The sequence below is a fragment of the Mustela nivalis genome, assembly GCF_964662115.1.
Source record: "Mustela nivalis genome assembly, chromosome: X".
NCBI classification, from domain to species: domain Eukaryota; kingdom Metazoa; phylum Chordata; class Mammalia; order Carnivora; family Mustelidae; genus Mustela; species Mustela nivalis.
Genome location: NC_139040.1, coordinates 97,986,699 through 98,003,141, shown reverse-complemented (window position 1 = coordinate 98,003,141; position 16,443 = coordinate 97,986,699). Strand labels below are relative to the sequence as shown.

General features: G+C 38.5%; 1 protein-coding gene across 8 annotated transcripts in view; it reads left to right on the top strand.

Annotated features, from left to right (window-relative positions):
* The window catches only part of USP9X (ubiquitin specific peptidase 9 X-linked), a 163,260-nt gene that overhangs the window by 121,082 nt on the left and 25,735 nt on the right, over positions 1 to 16,443 (top strand). For all 8 annotated transcript variants that reach the window (XM_082717797.1, XM_082717801.1, XM_082717799.1 and 5 more), the window contains 7 exons: positions 451 to 576; positions 2,196 to 2,362; positions 7,732 to 7,840; positions 8,070 to 8,216; positions 9,208 to 9,354; positions 10,499 to 10,721; positions 13,553 to 13,773. In XM_082717797.1, the coding sequence (XP_082573923.1) occupies positions 451 to 576; positions 2,196 to 2,362; positions 7,732 to 7,840; positions 8,070 to 8,216; positions 9,208 to 9,354; positions 10,499 to 10,721; positions 13,553 to 13,773 (1,140 nt within the window). The remainder of the gene's footprint in view (positions 1 to 450; positions 577 to 2,195; positions 2,363 to 7,731; positions 7,841 to 8,069; positions 8,217 to 9,207; positions 9,355 to 10,498; positions 10,722 to 13,552; positions 13,774 to 16,443) is intronic.

Sequence of the window (16,443 nt, the reverse complement as noted above, 5' to 3'; positions counted from 1 at the left end):
TTCCTATATGTCTAGTTCCTCCCACTCTGAATAATGATGTTGAGAATTATCTGTTTTGTTAACCATTAGGCCATTATTTTTTGCTGCCGAGTAGTATCGTATTGTGAATACTCCACATTGTACACTTGGCAAAGGACTTCTTTTGACTGTGAATGAAGCTGCTGTGACTTCTGTACAAGTGTTTGTGTGGACTTGGTTTTCATTTTTATGGGTAAAAAAATGAGTAGAATGGTGGTGGGATCATCTTAGTAGTCTTTTTAAGATGCTTCTGAAAGTAATACAGGGCCAGATAATAACTTGGAGAGCATGCTTTGTGGTATTGCTGTTAAATGAAAAAGAAAAAAAAAAGACAAAAGCAGTTTTTTTACAAGGAGAAACATTTTTTCTTTTCCATTTATTATTTTACTTTAATACGCTATCAAATCATTTTTATTGTGCATTGTCTTGCAGGCTTCAAGATATATGCCTGATATCTGTGTAATTAGAGCTATTCAGAAAATCATCTGGGCATCAGGATGTGGGGCATTACAGCTAGTATTTAGCCCAAATGAAGAAATCACTAAAATTTATGAGAAGGTAAGAGTTACCTCAAAAATATTTTCCTTTTAAATTAATGTTAATTGTGTGTGAGGCTGAATCATTGCATCTGCTATCTTTACCAAATACTAAATACTAGTATTTAGTATTGCATCTTCATGGCTGACAATTAAAGGGTAGCTATAGGTAAGATGGGAATACAGTAAAATTTTACTTTTGAAATAAAGTACTTCCGAATCCTGCCATAAAGCTGCTTTTTAAAATATGAAACGATCTTTTTCTACTTCTCACTAGACTCAGATATGATCTCCTATTGAATTTTCTTTTTCCTATTGTCTCCATTTTTCTTCTTTCATTATCTTTCTGTCATATGTAAATTTTAGTTAACTGTCAGCTGTGATGTCCTGACATTTTAAATATTTTTGTCTGTGAAAGCAGTCAAAGGAGGGGCACCTGGGTAGCTCAGTGGGTTAAAGCCTCTGCCTTCTGCTCAGGTCATGATCTCGGGGTCCTGGGATCGAGCCCTACCTCAGACTCTGCTCAGCGGAGAACCTGCTTCCTTCTCTCTCTCTTTCTCTCTCTCTGCCTGCCTTTCTGCCTACTTGTGATCTTTGTCAAATAAATAAATAAAATCTTTAAAAAAATAAAGCAGTCAAAGGTAGAAAGTGTCAGCCAGTTAGGTATCATCTCTGACCTTCCCTTAGATGAAGCAAATTATTGACAGAAGTGAGGCTGTTTCACTCCTTCTTTTCTTATTATATGTACTTACCCCTCATAATCACTACTGAATATTTAGAAGAGGAAATTAAATTTATAGGAACTTTTGAGCTTGGTAGACCTTCCATTTTATGGCCAACATAACCCTGTTTTTCCTTGGATACATTTTAGAATCTGGTAGCATCTGTCTGGTACAGTTCCTGGGCATTCAACTAAGTCTTTTTGTTTGTTTTAAAATTTTATTTATTAGAGAGCATGAGTTGGGGGAGGGGGAGAAGCAGGCTCCCCACCAAGCACAGAGCCTGATAGGGAGCTTAATCCCAGGAGCCGAAAATCTTGACCTGAGCTGAAATCAGACACTTAACTGACTGAGCCACCCAGGTGCCCCATTCAGCTAGTATTTGAATGCTTGTTCTTTTTTAGGCATGTATTGTAATCATCACTTTTTTATAGAATCGGATTAAAATTTACTAGCTACCTATCCAAGCATATTTTAGGTTGTAAAACCTTCCTGAACAATTGTCTAAGAACTTTGCTTTAGAATACAGTGGCACTGTAGTTACACTACCTTGTGGAACTAGTCATAAGTTCCTAACTCTGCAGTGCTAGAATGTGCCTTAAGAAAGGAGTGATCGTTCGTTTCAGAAAGAAGATCCCTAGGAGCCTGAAGGACAGAGTAACAAGTGATATTCTCAGTGTGTTCCTTCATCGTTCCTTGGGATATAGCAGAATACTGGAATTAGACATCACTATTCATTTCCATACTATCTCTGTACTATAATCATTTCCATACTATTCTTAAATGGGTCTCAAGTTGCAGGTAGAGAGGCTGAGGCCAGATGGTTTAGGTGAGTCTTTGAGTTTTAAGCACTAACTGAAGTTGTGTGAGATTTTTCTTAAATACAACTCTAGGTAACTTGCCTCTGACCATAATTTTACAGACCAACGCAGGCAATGAGCCAGACTTGGAAGATGAACAGGTTTGCTGTGAGGCATTAGAAGTGATGACGTTGTGTTTTGCCTTGATTCCGACAGCCTTGGATGCTCTTAGTAAAGAAAAGGCTTGGCAGACATTCATTATTGACTTACTATTGCACTGTCACAGCAAGTAAGTATCTTTATAATTGTAAGAAACTTCATCTTTTGTTACACAGAAATAAATTTATGCTGGGAGAATTTGTCCCAGAAATCAAGTGTTTTTTGTCTCTATAGCATGATAGTGTTTAAGAAAAAATTTTTAACCACATTTTGCATAGACCTAACTTTGGTTTTAATCTCTGCAGAATGGCAACATCAAATCTCAAAGTAAAATTAATTTTTTCCTTAATTTCAGAACTTAGCTTTACTCAAGAGATAAATATTTTAGCCCATTTAAAAAATTTGGTTGGTAAGATTTCACTTAAACAGGACATTCGCCTCCTGTCTTGGATATGTAGATGCCAGGTTTTTTGGTTTGTTTGCTTCAAGAGAAATTGTTAATTCAGTATGAAATTCACAAGTCAGGATTCTGGTAAGAACTTTTGCATTTTATAATGAGACCAAAGAGCAAATAATTAAAGCCCTTGTTTTCAATTGAAGATCATTTAATCAATGGTATAAGCTTTGTTTTGGACTTCTTTTTGTGCAAGTTGATCAGATTTGTAGAAAATGTTGGTTTCCATCCTCATGTCATTCTAATCCTGACCTTCATGGGCTAACTCTTTAAACTGGAGCTGTAATTAGTGTTACTGTTAAATTTAATTAATCTGTCTTCCATATATCATGTGAAAAGAAAGAAGATGTTCACTTTGGTTATTTTTTCAGATGCCATTCATTCAGCAGTGACAGAAATCACTGATAAAATTAATGTAACGTCAAAATAAAGTTTGCTGAAATAAAACCTAGTGATAAAGCCTTTTTTTAAAAAAAGTACATTGATGGAATAGATATATTTTGCTCATTCCAGAGGATGCTGTAAAGTGACGTAGTGGGAAGGTCTACTATTTTAGAAGTTCCTTGGTCATGTCCTTGAAATTCAGAAAGCCCTTTGACAGGATCCCCTACCCCCAGTAAGGTTGTGCTTGTTGCCTCCTTGAAAAGACGTGATCATCATGAGATAACCCAGTATGTGAAGAAAAATTAACAGGTTGAGTGAGTCTGGTTCTATTTGATAACAAGTCAAAGGGAAGGAGGAGGGAAAAGATGATTATCTGAAGAGTTTTAGTGAAGTCAAACCCAGAGGTAGCAAATGTTTTATTCTATATTGATTCCCAAATCTTAAGTTAGGAACTTACTTCACTTTCTTGGCTGCACTTGGATTTACGGGTTTTCTGCCCTCTAAAGACCTTTATGAACATTTCCCCCTTACAGGAAATTAGACCCAGTTCCCTCCTCCTTCCCCTGAAACTTCACACAATGAAGTAAAGTTCTGTAGACAGTACTTTATCTCAGTATGCCTCTGTTCCCTTATAGTCATCAACAGATAGGGTCTTCTAAGAGCAAGATCTTTTTGAGCTTTAGGTATCTGATTTTCTTCTCTCGGACTGGCCCTCACCTTGCCCTGCAGGTTCAAGGGCCCTTATTTCCAATTTGTAAGAATTTGACAGCAAACCTGACTTGAACATAATTTGTTGGCATTACCTTTCTGAAATCTGAATCCCCAAACACATCCAGCCCCAACAGTTTCAAGTGCAGGATTGTGGTCCTGCATACATGAGGCTGCCCCTTAAGAGTTTATACTTGCATAATATTACTAACCTATGTACAGTGCATATCCCGTGTTTGCTTTCTCCCTTAATTCTGTAGCAACTCACTAGACCGCTGCTGGCTGAACTAAGGCTAAAGTTACAGGACAGTGTCCTGCCTCTTGAGTTCTGACTTTCTGCCACATGATTATACTCTGTGTAATTATACTTCATGAGCAAATTAATGTGAGTCTTTACCATATGCTTGACAAAGTCCAAAGTCAAATAAGATAGTTCTTGCACTCAAGGAGCTTGGAGAGAGAAATCTGTGTCATAGGAGGCAAAGTACTCTAGGAATTAGAAGAGGAATAAGTTACTTTTCTACCCAGAAAGAGCAGAAGTGAAGGTACTTTGCCAAATGTAACATGAGCTCAGGTTCGGGTAAGATTTATATGTGCATACAAATGGAAGGTAGGCATTGGCGATGCTTCCCCTCAACCTCAGTCCCCATTATGGTATTTTTACTTCTGTGTTGTTGGACTCCATTCTTGCTCCTCCATACTGCTTCTACCCTCGTCTAAACAGCCAGCATCCATTGCCCAGACAACTGCAATATCCTTAATCTTCCCACCCCAGTGCTTCACCGCTAAGGTATTTTATTCTCATCCTGTGACCACACTGCAGACAGCATGATCTTTGCCAAGCATGACCCCATTGTTTTCCTGGTATCAGGTCTTTCCATGCCTTCTCATTGCCTTTGAGTTAAGTCTAAACATTTAAATTTGGTTTATAAACAATTCGACCCTTGCTGCTGCTTACAAGTTTCAACTTCAGTGCCACGTTTTCTGAAAAGTCTCCCAGACCTTTGTTTAGGTGAGGTCTGTTTCCATATCATATCACTAAACTTGTTATAATCACTAAGAGTTTGATCGAAATTCCTTTAGGTGGCTATGGTTTTTTTCCAGCCCCTCTAGCACCTTTTGCCTTATACTCTACCTATTTATTCAACTCCTTTATGTTACCTGACATTGATGAAGACATTTGAGTTTGCCACCCCGGCATAGTGCTTTCAGAGAGAAGCTGAGTAGTCTGGTTTGATGTGTGAAAGAGGAGTACAGGATAATACTGTAAAGGGGATTAGTGGGAGTCAGTTTGCAGAAGGCCTTTGATGCTGAGACCTAAGTACTCAATTTTAATATGGTAGGCAGTCTTGGTAAATAATTTAGCGAGTACCTATTATGTATCAGCAGGCACTATCCCAGCTACTAGGGATATAGCCGTAAACAAAACAGAATATCAGCCTTCTTGGAGTCTACAAACTAAAGGAGATGGGAGTATGAAGGAGCAAACATGTGGGAAAATATACAGTATGTTAGTGATAAATGCTATAGATAGAAATGACGGTGATAAGGAATAGTGGGGAGTCAGTAGAGTTTGGTTTTGACCTTTAAACAAACCTCTGAAAGAGGAAGGTAGTAATCCATGTAGATAATGGAGGAAGCAGGTTTTCAGCAGAAGGAACAACAGATGTAAATGTCCTGAGGCATGAACGTGCCTGATGTCTTAACAGCAGGGAGACGAGTGTGGCTGGAGCAGTGAGTGAAGGATAGGCAGCTATAGAAGATGAGGTCAGAAAGTTAACAGGCAGCCTGCTTGGATTTTATGGATCATTCTAACAACATGGATTGTTTTTTTACCGGGAGATGGGCATCCCATTGTAGGGTTTTGAGCAGAGGAATGGTGTGCTCTGAGTTACATTGTGAGTTTATTCTGGTGGTTTTGTTGAGAATAAGTTCTAAAGTGTCAGGAAAAACTGTTAATCCAAACAAAAGATGACAGTGGCTGGAAGTATGGTAGTATTAGAAGTGGTAAGAAGTGAGATTTTGAGTATGTCTTAAAGATACTGGCCACACGATTTGTTGATGATAGGCACGTGTTTCTTTGAAAGCATTACAGAAATCGACATGTATGAGAGAGATTTCATCAGAATATCACAAATACTGGGCGCCTGGGTGGCTCAGTGGGTTAAGCCGCTGCCTTCGGCTCAGGTCATGATCTCAGGGTCCTGGGATCGAGTCCCGCATCGGGCTCTCTGCTCAGCAGGGAGCCTGCTTCCTCCTCTCTCTCTCTGCCTGCCTCTCTGCCTACTTGTAATCTCTCTCTGTCAAATAAATAAATAAATCTTTAAAAAAAAAAAAAGAATATCACAAATACTAACTTTTTATAGATCCCTACTTTATTTGAGCTGCATACCTGAGTTTTTAAAAAATGAACTAGGACAATGTGAATGACATATACCTATGAAAATCTAATTAAAGTTACAGACTTTCTCCCCAAAAAACTCCTGACTTCAGGTACTCCTGACTTCAGTTTACTTGGGTTCCATCAGATTTTACCCACCGGCTTCTAAAGTCCTGGTTTATAAGACCATGTACGGGTTTCCAGAAAACGACACAAAATGTAGTCTGTCAAGTCCTTTACACTGAGCTATAAATTTGGTTCTAAGCTCTCTGTCGCTAGCAGAAAGACAGAAGCATGGTAGTTTCCCATGAAATGTAGTTTGCAATGACCGTAAGATACACAGGTGCTTACCAGGTACTTATTAAGCATCTCCCCATATGTCAGGCATTGTTCCAGGTGTCAGAAACCCTGGCGTCACCAAGGCCTTGCCCTGAAGGAGTTTACTTTCTTTTTTTTTTTTTTTTTTAAGATTTTATTTATTTATTTGACAGAGAGAGATCACAAGCAGGCAGAGAGAGGAAGGGAAGCAGGCCCCCTGCTGAGCAGAGAGCCCCATGCGGGACCTGATCCCAGGACCCCAAGATCATGACCCGAGCCGAAGGCAGTGGCTTAACCCACTGAGCCACCCAGGTGCCCCAGGAGTTTACTTCCTAATGGAGTCGTAGATCACTGTTTATGAATAAACAGCATCTGTGCATGTGGTAACAGAATTGATTGTTAGCACCTGTTATATGTGGGTCACTATTCTAGGTTCTTGAGGTACAGCAGTAAATGGGTGATCTTTCTACCCTCTTGGACATTTGCTGTGGTCACATGTGTATAGTATATAATTTTTTTTTTAAAGGATTCATAGTCATCAGGTAAATTTCTCACTACTGGACCAGAGACAAGGTCATCATAGAATATTGTATAATACAGTGGTTTTCGATCTTTAGTGCACATTCAAGTCACCTGAAGGATTCATTAAAACACAGGTTGCTGGGTAGCATCCCCAGTATTTCTAATTCAGCAGGTCCAGAATGGGGCCTGATAATTTGCATTTTTAACAAGTTCCCAAACGATGCTAATGCTGCTGATCTGGGGACCATGCTTTGGGAGCCGCTAGAATAATAAAAGGGACATTGCAGCATTATCCTTCCTATAATTGCAACAGAATTCCTACAGAGTTGTGTGCCCCAAAGTGCAATGAGTAAAAATTCTGTGGACGGCCCAAAAGATATGGCTTACTGTAAGCCATCTTGTATTCAAAAGAGCATTTCCAGCCTGTTCCAAGAAAGGGATGTTACAGGGTATCCCTCAAACTCTTCTAGGACAATTTGAGGTTCCTGCCGTACAGCCAATATTCATGTGTTCCAGGTTGTGGGCTTCAGAGGGCGTTAACCTTGTATCCTTGTGTTTTTACTTTTAATTCACCTTTATTCTACCCCATCCCTCCCTCCAAAGACAGGCCAGTTTTGGAATCTTTGGGGGGTTTTGTTTGTTTGTTTGTTTGTTTTCTTTTTCTTTTTCTTTCTTTCTTTTTTTTTTAACTTGGTGCAAATAATATGTTAAATGTGAAATGCTTTTATTTCAGAACTGTTCGCCAGGTTGCACAAGAGCAGTTCTTTTTGATGTGCACCAGATGTTGCATGGGACACAGGCCTCTACTTTTCTTCATTACTCTGCTCTTCACCGTGTTGGGGGTGAGACATTTTTTAATATGTTTCTTAGAGTGATGAATTCTTTAAACAAGACATTCAGGAATTTATGGTTTTAGCTTATATTCAAGTTAGAACAGCCTGTATTTATTAAGTAAATATTCTTAACTTCCCATGTTATTTTAGTTCTCTGCTCTAGTTATCTCTAGGTTCTAAAAAAGTGGCTTCTGTGCATAGACATGTGAATTCATATGATTTTACTTTATTGTTTCAGAGCACAGCCCGAGAGAGAGCGAAGCATTCAGGCGACTACTTCACCCTTTTAAGACACCTTCTTAATTACGCTTACAATAGTAATATTAACATACCCAATGCTGAAGTTCTTCTCAATAATGAAATTGATTGGCTTAAGAGAATTAGGGTAAGTTACCTTTAATACTATGTTTATTGTATTGATAGAGTGTTTTATTAATTGATAGTTTGTAGTTTTGAGCATTTTGGTTAAGTGAAAAACACCAAAGAGTAATAAAAAGGACCAAAGAATATACTCTGTGGTGGTGGGTCTTAGTAACTCATGATTCACGGAATGAATGCTTTGTTTTACTTGGAGCTTGAATTACTGATTTTTCAGCCTCTTCCATTTTAGAATCTTGGGCCTTTTTGCAAATTTTCATCTTGTAAAACCTTTGAATTGTTCTCATCAAAAATCAGTGTGTATGGGTCGCCTGGGTGGCTCAGTGGGTTGAGCCTTTGCCTTCAGCTCAGGTCATGATCTCAGGGTCCTACGACCAAGTTCGGCATCTGGCTCTCTGGTCAGTGGGGAGCCTGCTTCCCCTCCCTCCCCCCACCCACCTCTGCCTGCTTATGGTCTCTCTCTGTCAAATAAGTAAAATCTTTAACAACAACAACAAAAAAATCAGTGTGTACAGACTAGCACTTAAGTCTTGATGTTAACACCGAATACTCTTTACTCAGAATTGTATGAGAATTTATTTCTGAAGAGATATGTAGCTTCTATATCCCTAAAAGTTCTGAAGATAATTTTGTCTTGCTTAGAAGGGAAAGCTTTGGCAAGAAAAAGAGTCTTAACGATAGAGAACAAACAGATGGTTACCAGAGGGGAGGGTGGAGGGAATAGGTGATGGGGGTAGTAAAGAGGGCCCTTGTCATGATGAGCACTGCATGATGTATGGAAGTGGGGAATCACTATATTGTACACCTGGAACTAATACTACACTGTATGTTAACTAGACTGGATGATTATTGATTTTTAAAAATAAAAATAAATTTTAAAAATGAATGGAAAAGTTTGGGGGAATTACTTCATGTGTTTCTAGTTTTCTCATTGTGACTTCTCTCTCCCTCCTTACCTCCCTTCATAAATTAGACATTTGTTATTTTTTCTTTGACAGGATGATGTTAAAAGAACAGGTGAAACAGGTGTTGAAGAGACAATCTTAGAAGGTCACCTTGGGGTAACAAAAGAATTACTGGCCTTTCAAACCCCTGAGAGAAAGTATCATATTGGTTGTGAAAAAGGAGGTGCTAATCTCATTAAAGTAAGTTTTGTCCAAAACTAGATATCCTGACCTCCTCGATGTTTGTTACCAAATCTGTCTGGCTGGTTTATAATACCATGTCTTTGGTGTATTATCTTGACCGTTTCTACCTTCTTTTTAAGAATCTTTATAGAGGTTGCAGTGATTTTTTTAAATATACTTTCTGAATTTTGTATGTAAATAAAATATATTGTGTATTTAAAGTAAATACACACTTGAATTTTTTTTTTTTGTTTTTGGAAAATGAATTTTTCACTTCAGTCTTTTTAAAACAACACGTATTTGTGAGATAGCGTCATGTTTATCCTATTTCTTTAATGACTTTTTTCACATGTGTGGTAACTCAAAGAATCATTTTAGTACATGTTATTTTTATTTAAAATCAGTTTTGGTACACATATGATTAAAGGAGTAAACATGGGGCACCTGGGGGCTGAGCATCTGCCTTCAGCTCAGCTCATGATCTCAGGGTCCTAGGATCGAGCCAAGCCCCGCATCAGGCTCCCTGCTCAGCCAGGAGCCTGCTTCTCCTTCTCTCTCTGCCCTACCTCCCCACTTGTACTTTCTCTCCTGCTCTGCGCTCTATCAAATAAATAAAATCTCTTAAGAAAACAAAAGAGTAAACTTATTTAAAATGTTGGGGTGCCTGGGTGGCTCAGTGGGTTAAAGCCTCTGCCTTCGGCTCAGGTCGTGATCTCAGGGTCCTGGGATCGAGCCCTGCTGGGGCTCTCTGCTCAGCAGGGAGCCTGCTTCTCCCTCTCTTCTCTGCCTGCCTCTCTGCCTACTTGTGGTCTCTGTCTGTCAAATAAATAAAATCTTAAAAAAAAAAAAAAGTTAAGTGCTACAGTCAACTTGCTCTTAATACTTAATCAGAGAAACTTGGTGTATTTGTTAGTTGTAGTAAAGAGTGTTTTGAAGTAGAATCTTTTTATTAGAGAATCCAAGTAAGTTTTCTCAGATGTAATGATAGCTTTAATTCTGACAAGCAGTTTAACGTTATTTCCTTCCAAGAGACATTTCTTTCTTTTCTTAAAAAAGATAAATGTATACACACAACTTTGTCATAAACATTATAGAAATAGAAGTATATATAACATATACATATGTGATTGCTAATATGTAATCCTTTTTTCAACTTTTGTAGGAATTAATTGATGATTTCATCTTCCCTGCATCCAATGTTTACCTGCAATATATGAGAAACGGAGAGCTGCCCGCTGAACAGGCAATTCCAGTCTGTAGCTCCCCGGCTACCATTAATGCTGGTTTTGAGTTACTTGTAGCGTTAGCTGTTGGCTGCGTGAGGAATCTCAAACAGATAGTAGATTCTTTGACTGAAATGTATTATATTGGCACAGCAATAACTAGTAAGTATACTAAAATGCAGTGTTTCGATGACAGATAATTCTCTAATTTGTTCAAATTCTATTTTCCTAATTTCTTTTTTTTTTAAGTAAACATCTTCAGCTTGTGTTTTTCTTTCAGCAGCTAGCTTAACATTTGTAGGAGATAGATCTATAATTTCACACCATTACAAGCGAAGAGTCTTGATGCAGAAAAATTTTCAAGTGTTTTTTAAATGTCTTCTGTAGGGGTCTGAGTATTTAGCAAAATAAATTTCTTCTCCATCAAACCTGGAATAAAACCCAAACCACAGTAATAAGTAGTCAAAATAAATGGCAGAGTTCAAATTTAAAACTCAAGTTGCATTCCTTAAAACACCTTTCAGGCCCTTACTTAGAAGCTCTTTAATATTATTTTCATATGAGCCCAAAGAAAATCTGGTTTTAAAAGATGAGAATATGAGAAGATGACATTCTAATGCAGTTTAAGTCCGTAGGTAATGCTCACACAAAAGCCCTTGAGATAGACTGTAGACTCCAGATCATACAGATCTGGAACTGAAGCTCCAAAAGGATGGGGCGACAGTATTAAATGACTGGAAAAGCAGAAATAAGGAATCTAACAAATAATTTAAGAGAAAACCATGTTATCCTCAAAGCTTAAGGATATAATTGATTACAGTAAACATTTAAAAGCGTGAAATTTTTTGATATGTTGTATTTCAGAAGATAAGGACATTTTTAATAACATTTTAGGAGATTCTGATTAAACTGCTTAAAAGTTTAGACCATTAAAAGTGGTGATGCAACATGGCGGTGTTAAGGGGGTAGGAGAAGAATACATGAAACAAGGATGGGATTGGGAGGGAGACAAACCATAAGTGACTCTAAATCTCACAAAACAAACTAAGGGTTGCTGGGGGGAGGGGGTTGGGAGAAGGGGGTGGGGTATGGACATTGGGGAGGGTATGTGCTATGGTGAGTGCTGTGAAGTGTGTAAACCTGGCGATTCACAGACCTGTACCCCTGGGGATAAAAATATATGTTTATAAAAAATAAAAATTTTTTTAAAAAAGTTTAGACCATAAAAAAAAGGCTTTACCATTAGCTATTCTATCAAATCTGTGTATAATAAGGTGGAGGTTAAAAAGAGTCTTTCGTTTGTTCAGGGTTCTTTGTTTTGTTTTTTTAACAAATCCACACATTTATTCATTTAATTTTCAATAAGCTTAACTACCCTCAAGGTATGGGTATGGTATCACACAGATTCTGTGTCCCTTGGCCTTGCAGGAAGCTTGCTTTGAAATTTGGCATGAACCATGCCACTGCTTCCATGGACATGGGTAACCTCTCCCCAGATTCATCCAGTTTTGTTTAGTCTGCCACCAGGAGTCACTGTGTTGTCCTTTGCTTTGTATATGGGAGCACATCTCTTCCCTATATAGGATTGTTTTATCTTAGGCAGTCATCACCTTCAATTTTAAGATGACTTGTGTGCTCTGGTTTTGGAGGACCCTGCTACTAGCCAGCAAAAAGTGGCCTTGGACCACAGCCCTCTAGATAGATTTGCTGTTTCAGAAGTCTTATTCTGCGTATCCCTTTATAGGCTTGAAGATGGCAGAAACAGGCTGCTTGTTCTTGAGTAGAACATGGTAAAAATTTGAAGTACCTAAGAAGCTACATACTAAAAACGTTTCTTGCCCATTTTAGTCTGTGGCTCCCCTTTGATAGCTGTAACTATTAATGTCAGTTTGTGTCTGTCCTTTGAGCATTACTGTATGGAAAATCCACATGCAAAGTTTTTTTTGGTACAGTTTTTGTTTTTAACCACAGATTGGCATATGGTATACACAATGTCTTCACTTTGTTTTCCCCTTAATATATCTGCAGTTGTTCCCTATCGACACATCTGCCTAATTCCATTTTTTGGCTATATACTTTTTAATTGAGTATACTATAATTTATTTAACCAGTCCCATAGACAGTGATAATATTTTACACTCTTTCCTGGTTTATACTACCAGGTAGAGGGAGACATACAGTGATTTACAGTTCTAAAGGACTTCTCGAATCCACTATTTCATCAGCTCCTCAAAAGAACATTGCAGTTATAGGCAAAGCAGGTGTCACTGTTATCACATTTATTACAAAGGAAACGGAAGCTTACCTGAAGGTGAAAAGAGTTGGTAAACAACAGAACCTGGATATGAACCCAGGTGGTCCTAGGATGCTTTAAAACTGAGCAAGCTATATAATATATCGGTGTATTTATATTAATATTACATGTCAGAATGAATTTGAAGACACTTTAAAAAACCTACAAAAGTCAAAAAAAATTAAAGTTCATAATGACGAAACAGTAAAACTAAAAGTACAAGGAGCACATAGAGGGGTGTCTAGGTGACTCAGTGGGTTAAGTGTCTGCCTTCAGCTCAGGTCAGAATCCCAGAGTCCCAGGGTTGAGTCCTCCATCAGGCTCCCTACTTCTCACTCCTCAACACCACCCCCCCCAACTTGTGCTCGCTCGCTTGCTCTCTAATAAAATCTTTAAAGAGTAAAAATTTAAAAAATAATTTGAGCGCATAGAAATTAGCAAAGAGATTGCTTCTGACATTTCCATAGAAGCAGTGCTAGGTAAGACACCGGGTTTCAAATGGTGGGGTAAGAAACCCTATAGTGGTACAAGTTGCTGCATCCCTTCAGTTTGTTGAGGGGGAAACTTGTACTCAATGTACTGCTTCATCTGGCTGGGAAAGTAGTGGAATTGTTGGTAATGTTCACTTACCAGCTTACTAGAGCTAAAAGTGGACAAAATGGTTGTGTTTGTACTACAAGAACCTTTTCCCTTCTCTCAGCTTGTGAAGCACTTACAGAGTGGGAATATCTGCCACCTGTTGGACCCCGCCCACCTAAAGGATTTGTGGGGCTGAAAAATGCTGGTGCTACTTGCTACATGAATTCTGTGATTCAGCAACTCTACATGATTCCCTCCATCAGGAACGGTATTCTTGCAATTGAAGGCACAGGTAGTGATGTAGATGATGATATGTCTGGGGATGAGAAGCAGGACAATGAGGTAAATTTTATTTAGCATTTCTGTTTTCTGTTTGAAATTCTGCTACCAGATACTATCATTCTCTTACCGAGTCTTATACTTTTGTTGGACTTGTTGGTACATATTTGAAAATAAAGCTGGAGTCTCTCAGCGTGGACTGCTATGTCTTGACATAATCTGGTGCTCACTAGCTGCCAGACTTTACACTGCAGTTCATTTTCATGGTGGTATATAAGTTTTAAAGCAGCAGTTCACACTCAGTTTTTTTGTGTTAAGTGTTTAATATTTGTAGTTTGCATAATCATAAGGATCTTCATTTTTATAACAACTTAAATTCTATTTTCACTTTTCTACCTGATATTTTTAAATATATCTTCATTAATTTATGCTAAGTTGTACTCTGCCAGTTTCATTATCTGTGCTTGCTTTTAGGTTACTTTTACATTTGCCTCAGATCATAGCTCTTCTTGCTTAAGCAACAAACCTCTCTCTACCTCAGATGTCATGTAGTCTTTTGACAAAATTTAGGCTCCTTACTGAGTATGCATTGCGCAGTAAAGCTATGGAAAAGTTTGGTTGTAGTGGTGGACCAGATTTGACATAACTATGGCACAGCTCTTTCAAGAAGAGAATATTGGCAAGACTTAGTCGTGATCATGTTTATATCCATCCTGTATTTCTTTGTTTTTATTTTATCTTTCCTGTTCATGGTGTTGGTGAGAACTGCAGAGAGAAGCCAGAATGTGTTCTAATTGTAAATGTCTTTGGTGGTTCTTTCCTCCTTCCCTCTCTTCAGTCACCACAGCGATTTGCTCTGAGGTAGTTTAATACTTAGAGGGCTTCTGAAACATACCTGTCCCAGTTCTTCCCCAGATCCACTGAGCCACATCATCGCAGGGGTTAGGGTCTGAGCATTGTTTACCTTTTTAAGAAGCTTCAGAGCAGGGATACTTTGCGCCTATACCTGGTTAAGAATCCCTCTTCAGAGTGGAAATTGAAATTCTAGCCCTATAGCCCATCACATCTCTGGGATGTTGAGGGTAAGCACAAGGAGAGATAGCTAATTGTACTGTAAGTAAACAAGGCAGATCAAATATGATGTAATTTCAAGTAAGGTATCCCATCTTCGCTTTCATGGTACCTTCTGCTCTGTGTTGTCTTGGCACACCACTGCACTTGTAGGGTTTTGTTGGTTGTTTGCTTTTGCCTGTGTTCTTGGTTTCCATCCCTGGACAAAGTTTCTCATGGACAGGGACTAGATATTCTCTGTTTCTGTATCAAAGGCCCCTGGTACCACAGTTCTCTTTCCATCTCTCTGAATTTAACTCTTCTAGGTACCTCATATAAGTGGAATCATCCCATATTTGCCTTTCTGTGACTGGCTTATTTCACTCAACATAATATCCGCGGTTTAGCCATGTTGTAGCATATGTCCAAATTTTCGTCCTTTTTAAGGCGGAGTAATATTCCACTGTGTGAACAGACCATGTTTTGTTTATTGATCATCAGTGGGCACTTGGGTGGCTGCCACATTTTGGCGATTGTGGATAGTACTCCTATGAAGGTGGGTGTACAAACCTCTCTTCAAGACCTTTCTTTCATTTCTTCTGGGCATATATCCAGAAATGGAATTGCTGGATCATACGGTTTTTAATTTTTAAGGTACTGATCCACAGTGATTTCACTGTTTCACATTTCTACCAATAGTGTGCCAGGGGTTCCAGTTTCCATTTTCATGAGGTCCAGTATGTCTCATTTTTCTTTTGTTAGCTGTGCCTTTGCTCTCCTAGCCAACAAATTACCACCTAATTCAATGTTGTGACATTTCTACCTACCCTATGTTCTCTTCTAAGAATGTCATAATTTTACCTCTTGCTGTCAGGTCTTTGGTCAGTATTGAGTTAATTTTTTTATAGGGTGTTAGGGAGGAGTCCAACTTTATTCTTTTGCATGAGGATATCTAGTTTTTCCAGCATCATCTTTTGAAGAGTACTATTAATATGCATATTTTGGTGACTATTCGCAGTCCTGAGCACCTCCTAATCCTCCCCACAGCCACACATCCCCATGAGGAAACACTGAAGCTTAGAAACATGAAGGTTAAGCCTGGGTGGCTCAGTCAGCTCTGAGGTAGTTGAATGCTTACAGGGCTTCTGAAACCTTAAAAAGGTTAAGCATCTGCCTTTGGCTCAGATCACCATCCCAGGGTCCTGGATCTAGTCCTGCTTCGGGATCCATGCTCAGCCAGGAGTCTGCTTCTCCTCCTGCTTGTACGTGTGCGTGCTTTCTCTCTAGCTCACTCTCTCTCTGGTTGAAATAAATAAGTAAATCTTAAAAAAAAAAAAAAAAAAGAAAGGAAGAAAGAAAGAAAAAGAAGACATAAAGGTAGCTGACCTGCTCAAGGTTAGCCAGCTTCTCAGTGGCAGCACCTGTCCTGGGGTCCAGTTCAGTCTGTGTTAAATACCTCAACTCTACTATGTTGCCCTAATTACCTACCTTTCTAGTATACAGGCAGGGTTATTCCTTTATGACAACTCTTCTATGAAATGGTGGGGATAAACACATTATAAATTAAAATTTATAAATTGGAAGTTAAGTGCTTTGGAAATAAGAAATAGAAGTACAAATGATAAAATCATTTGTTCACTAACTGGCGTTTGTCTCAAAATACTTTCTTATACTTTAAAGTTG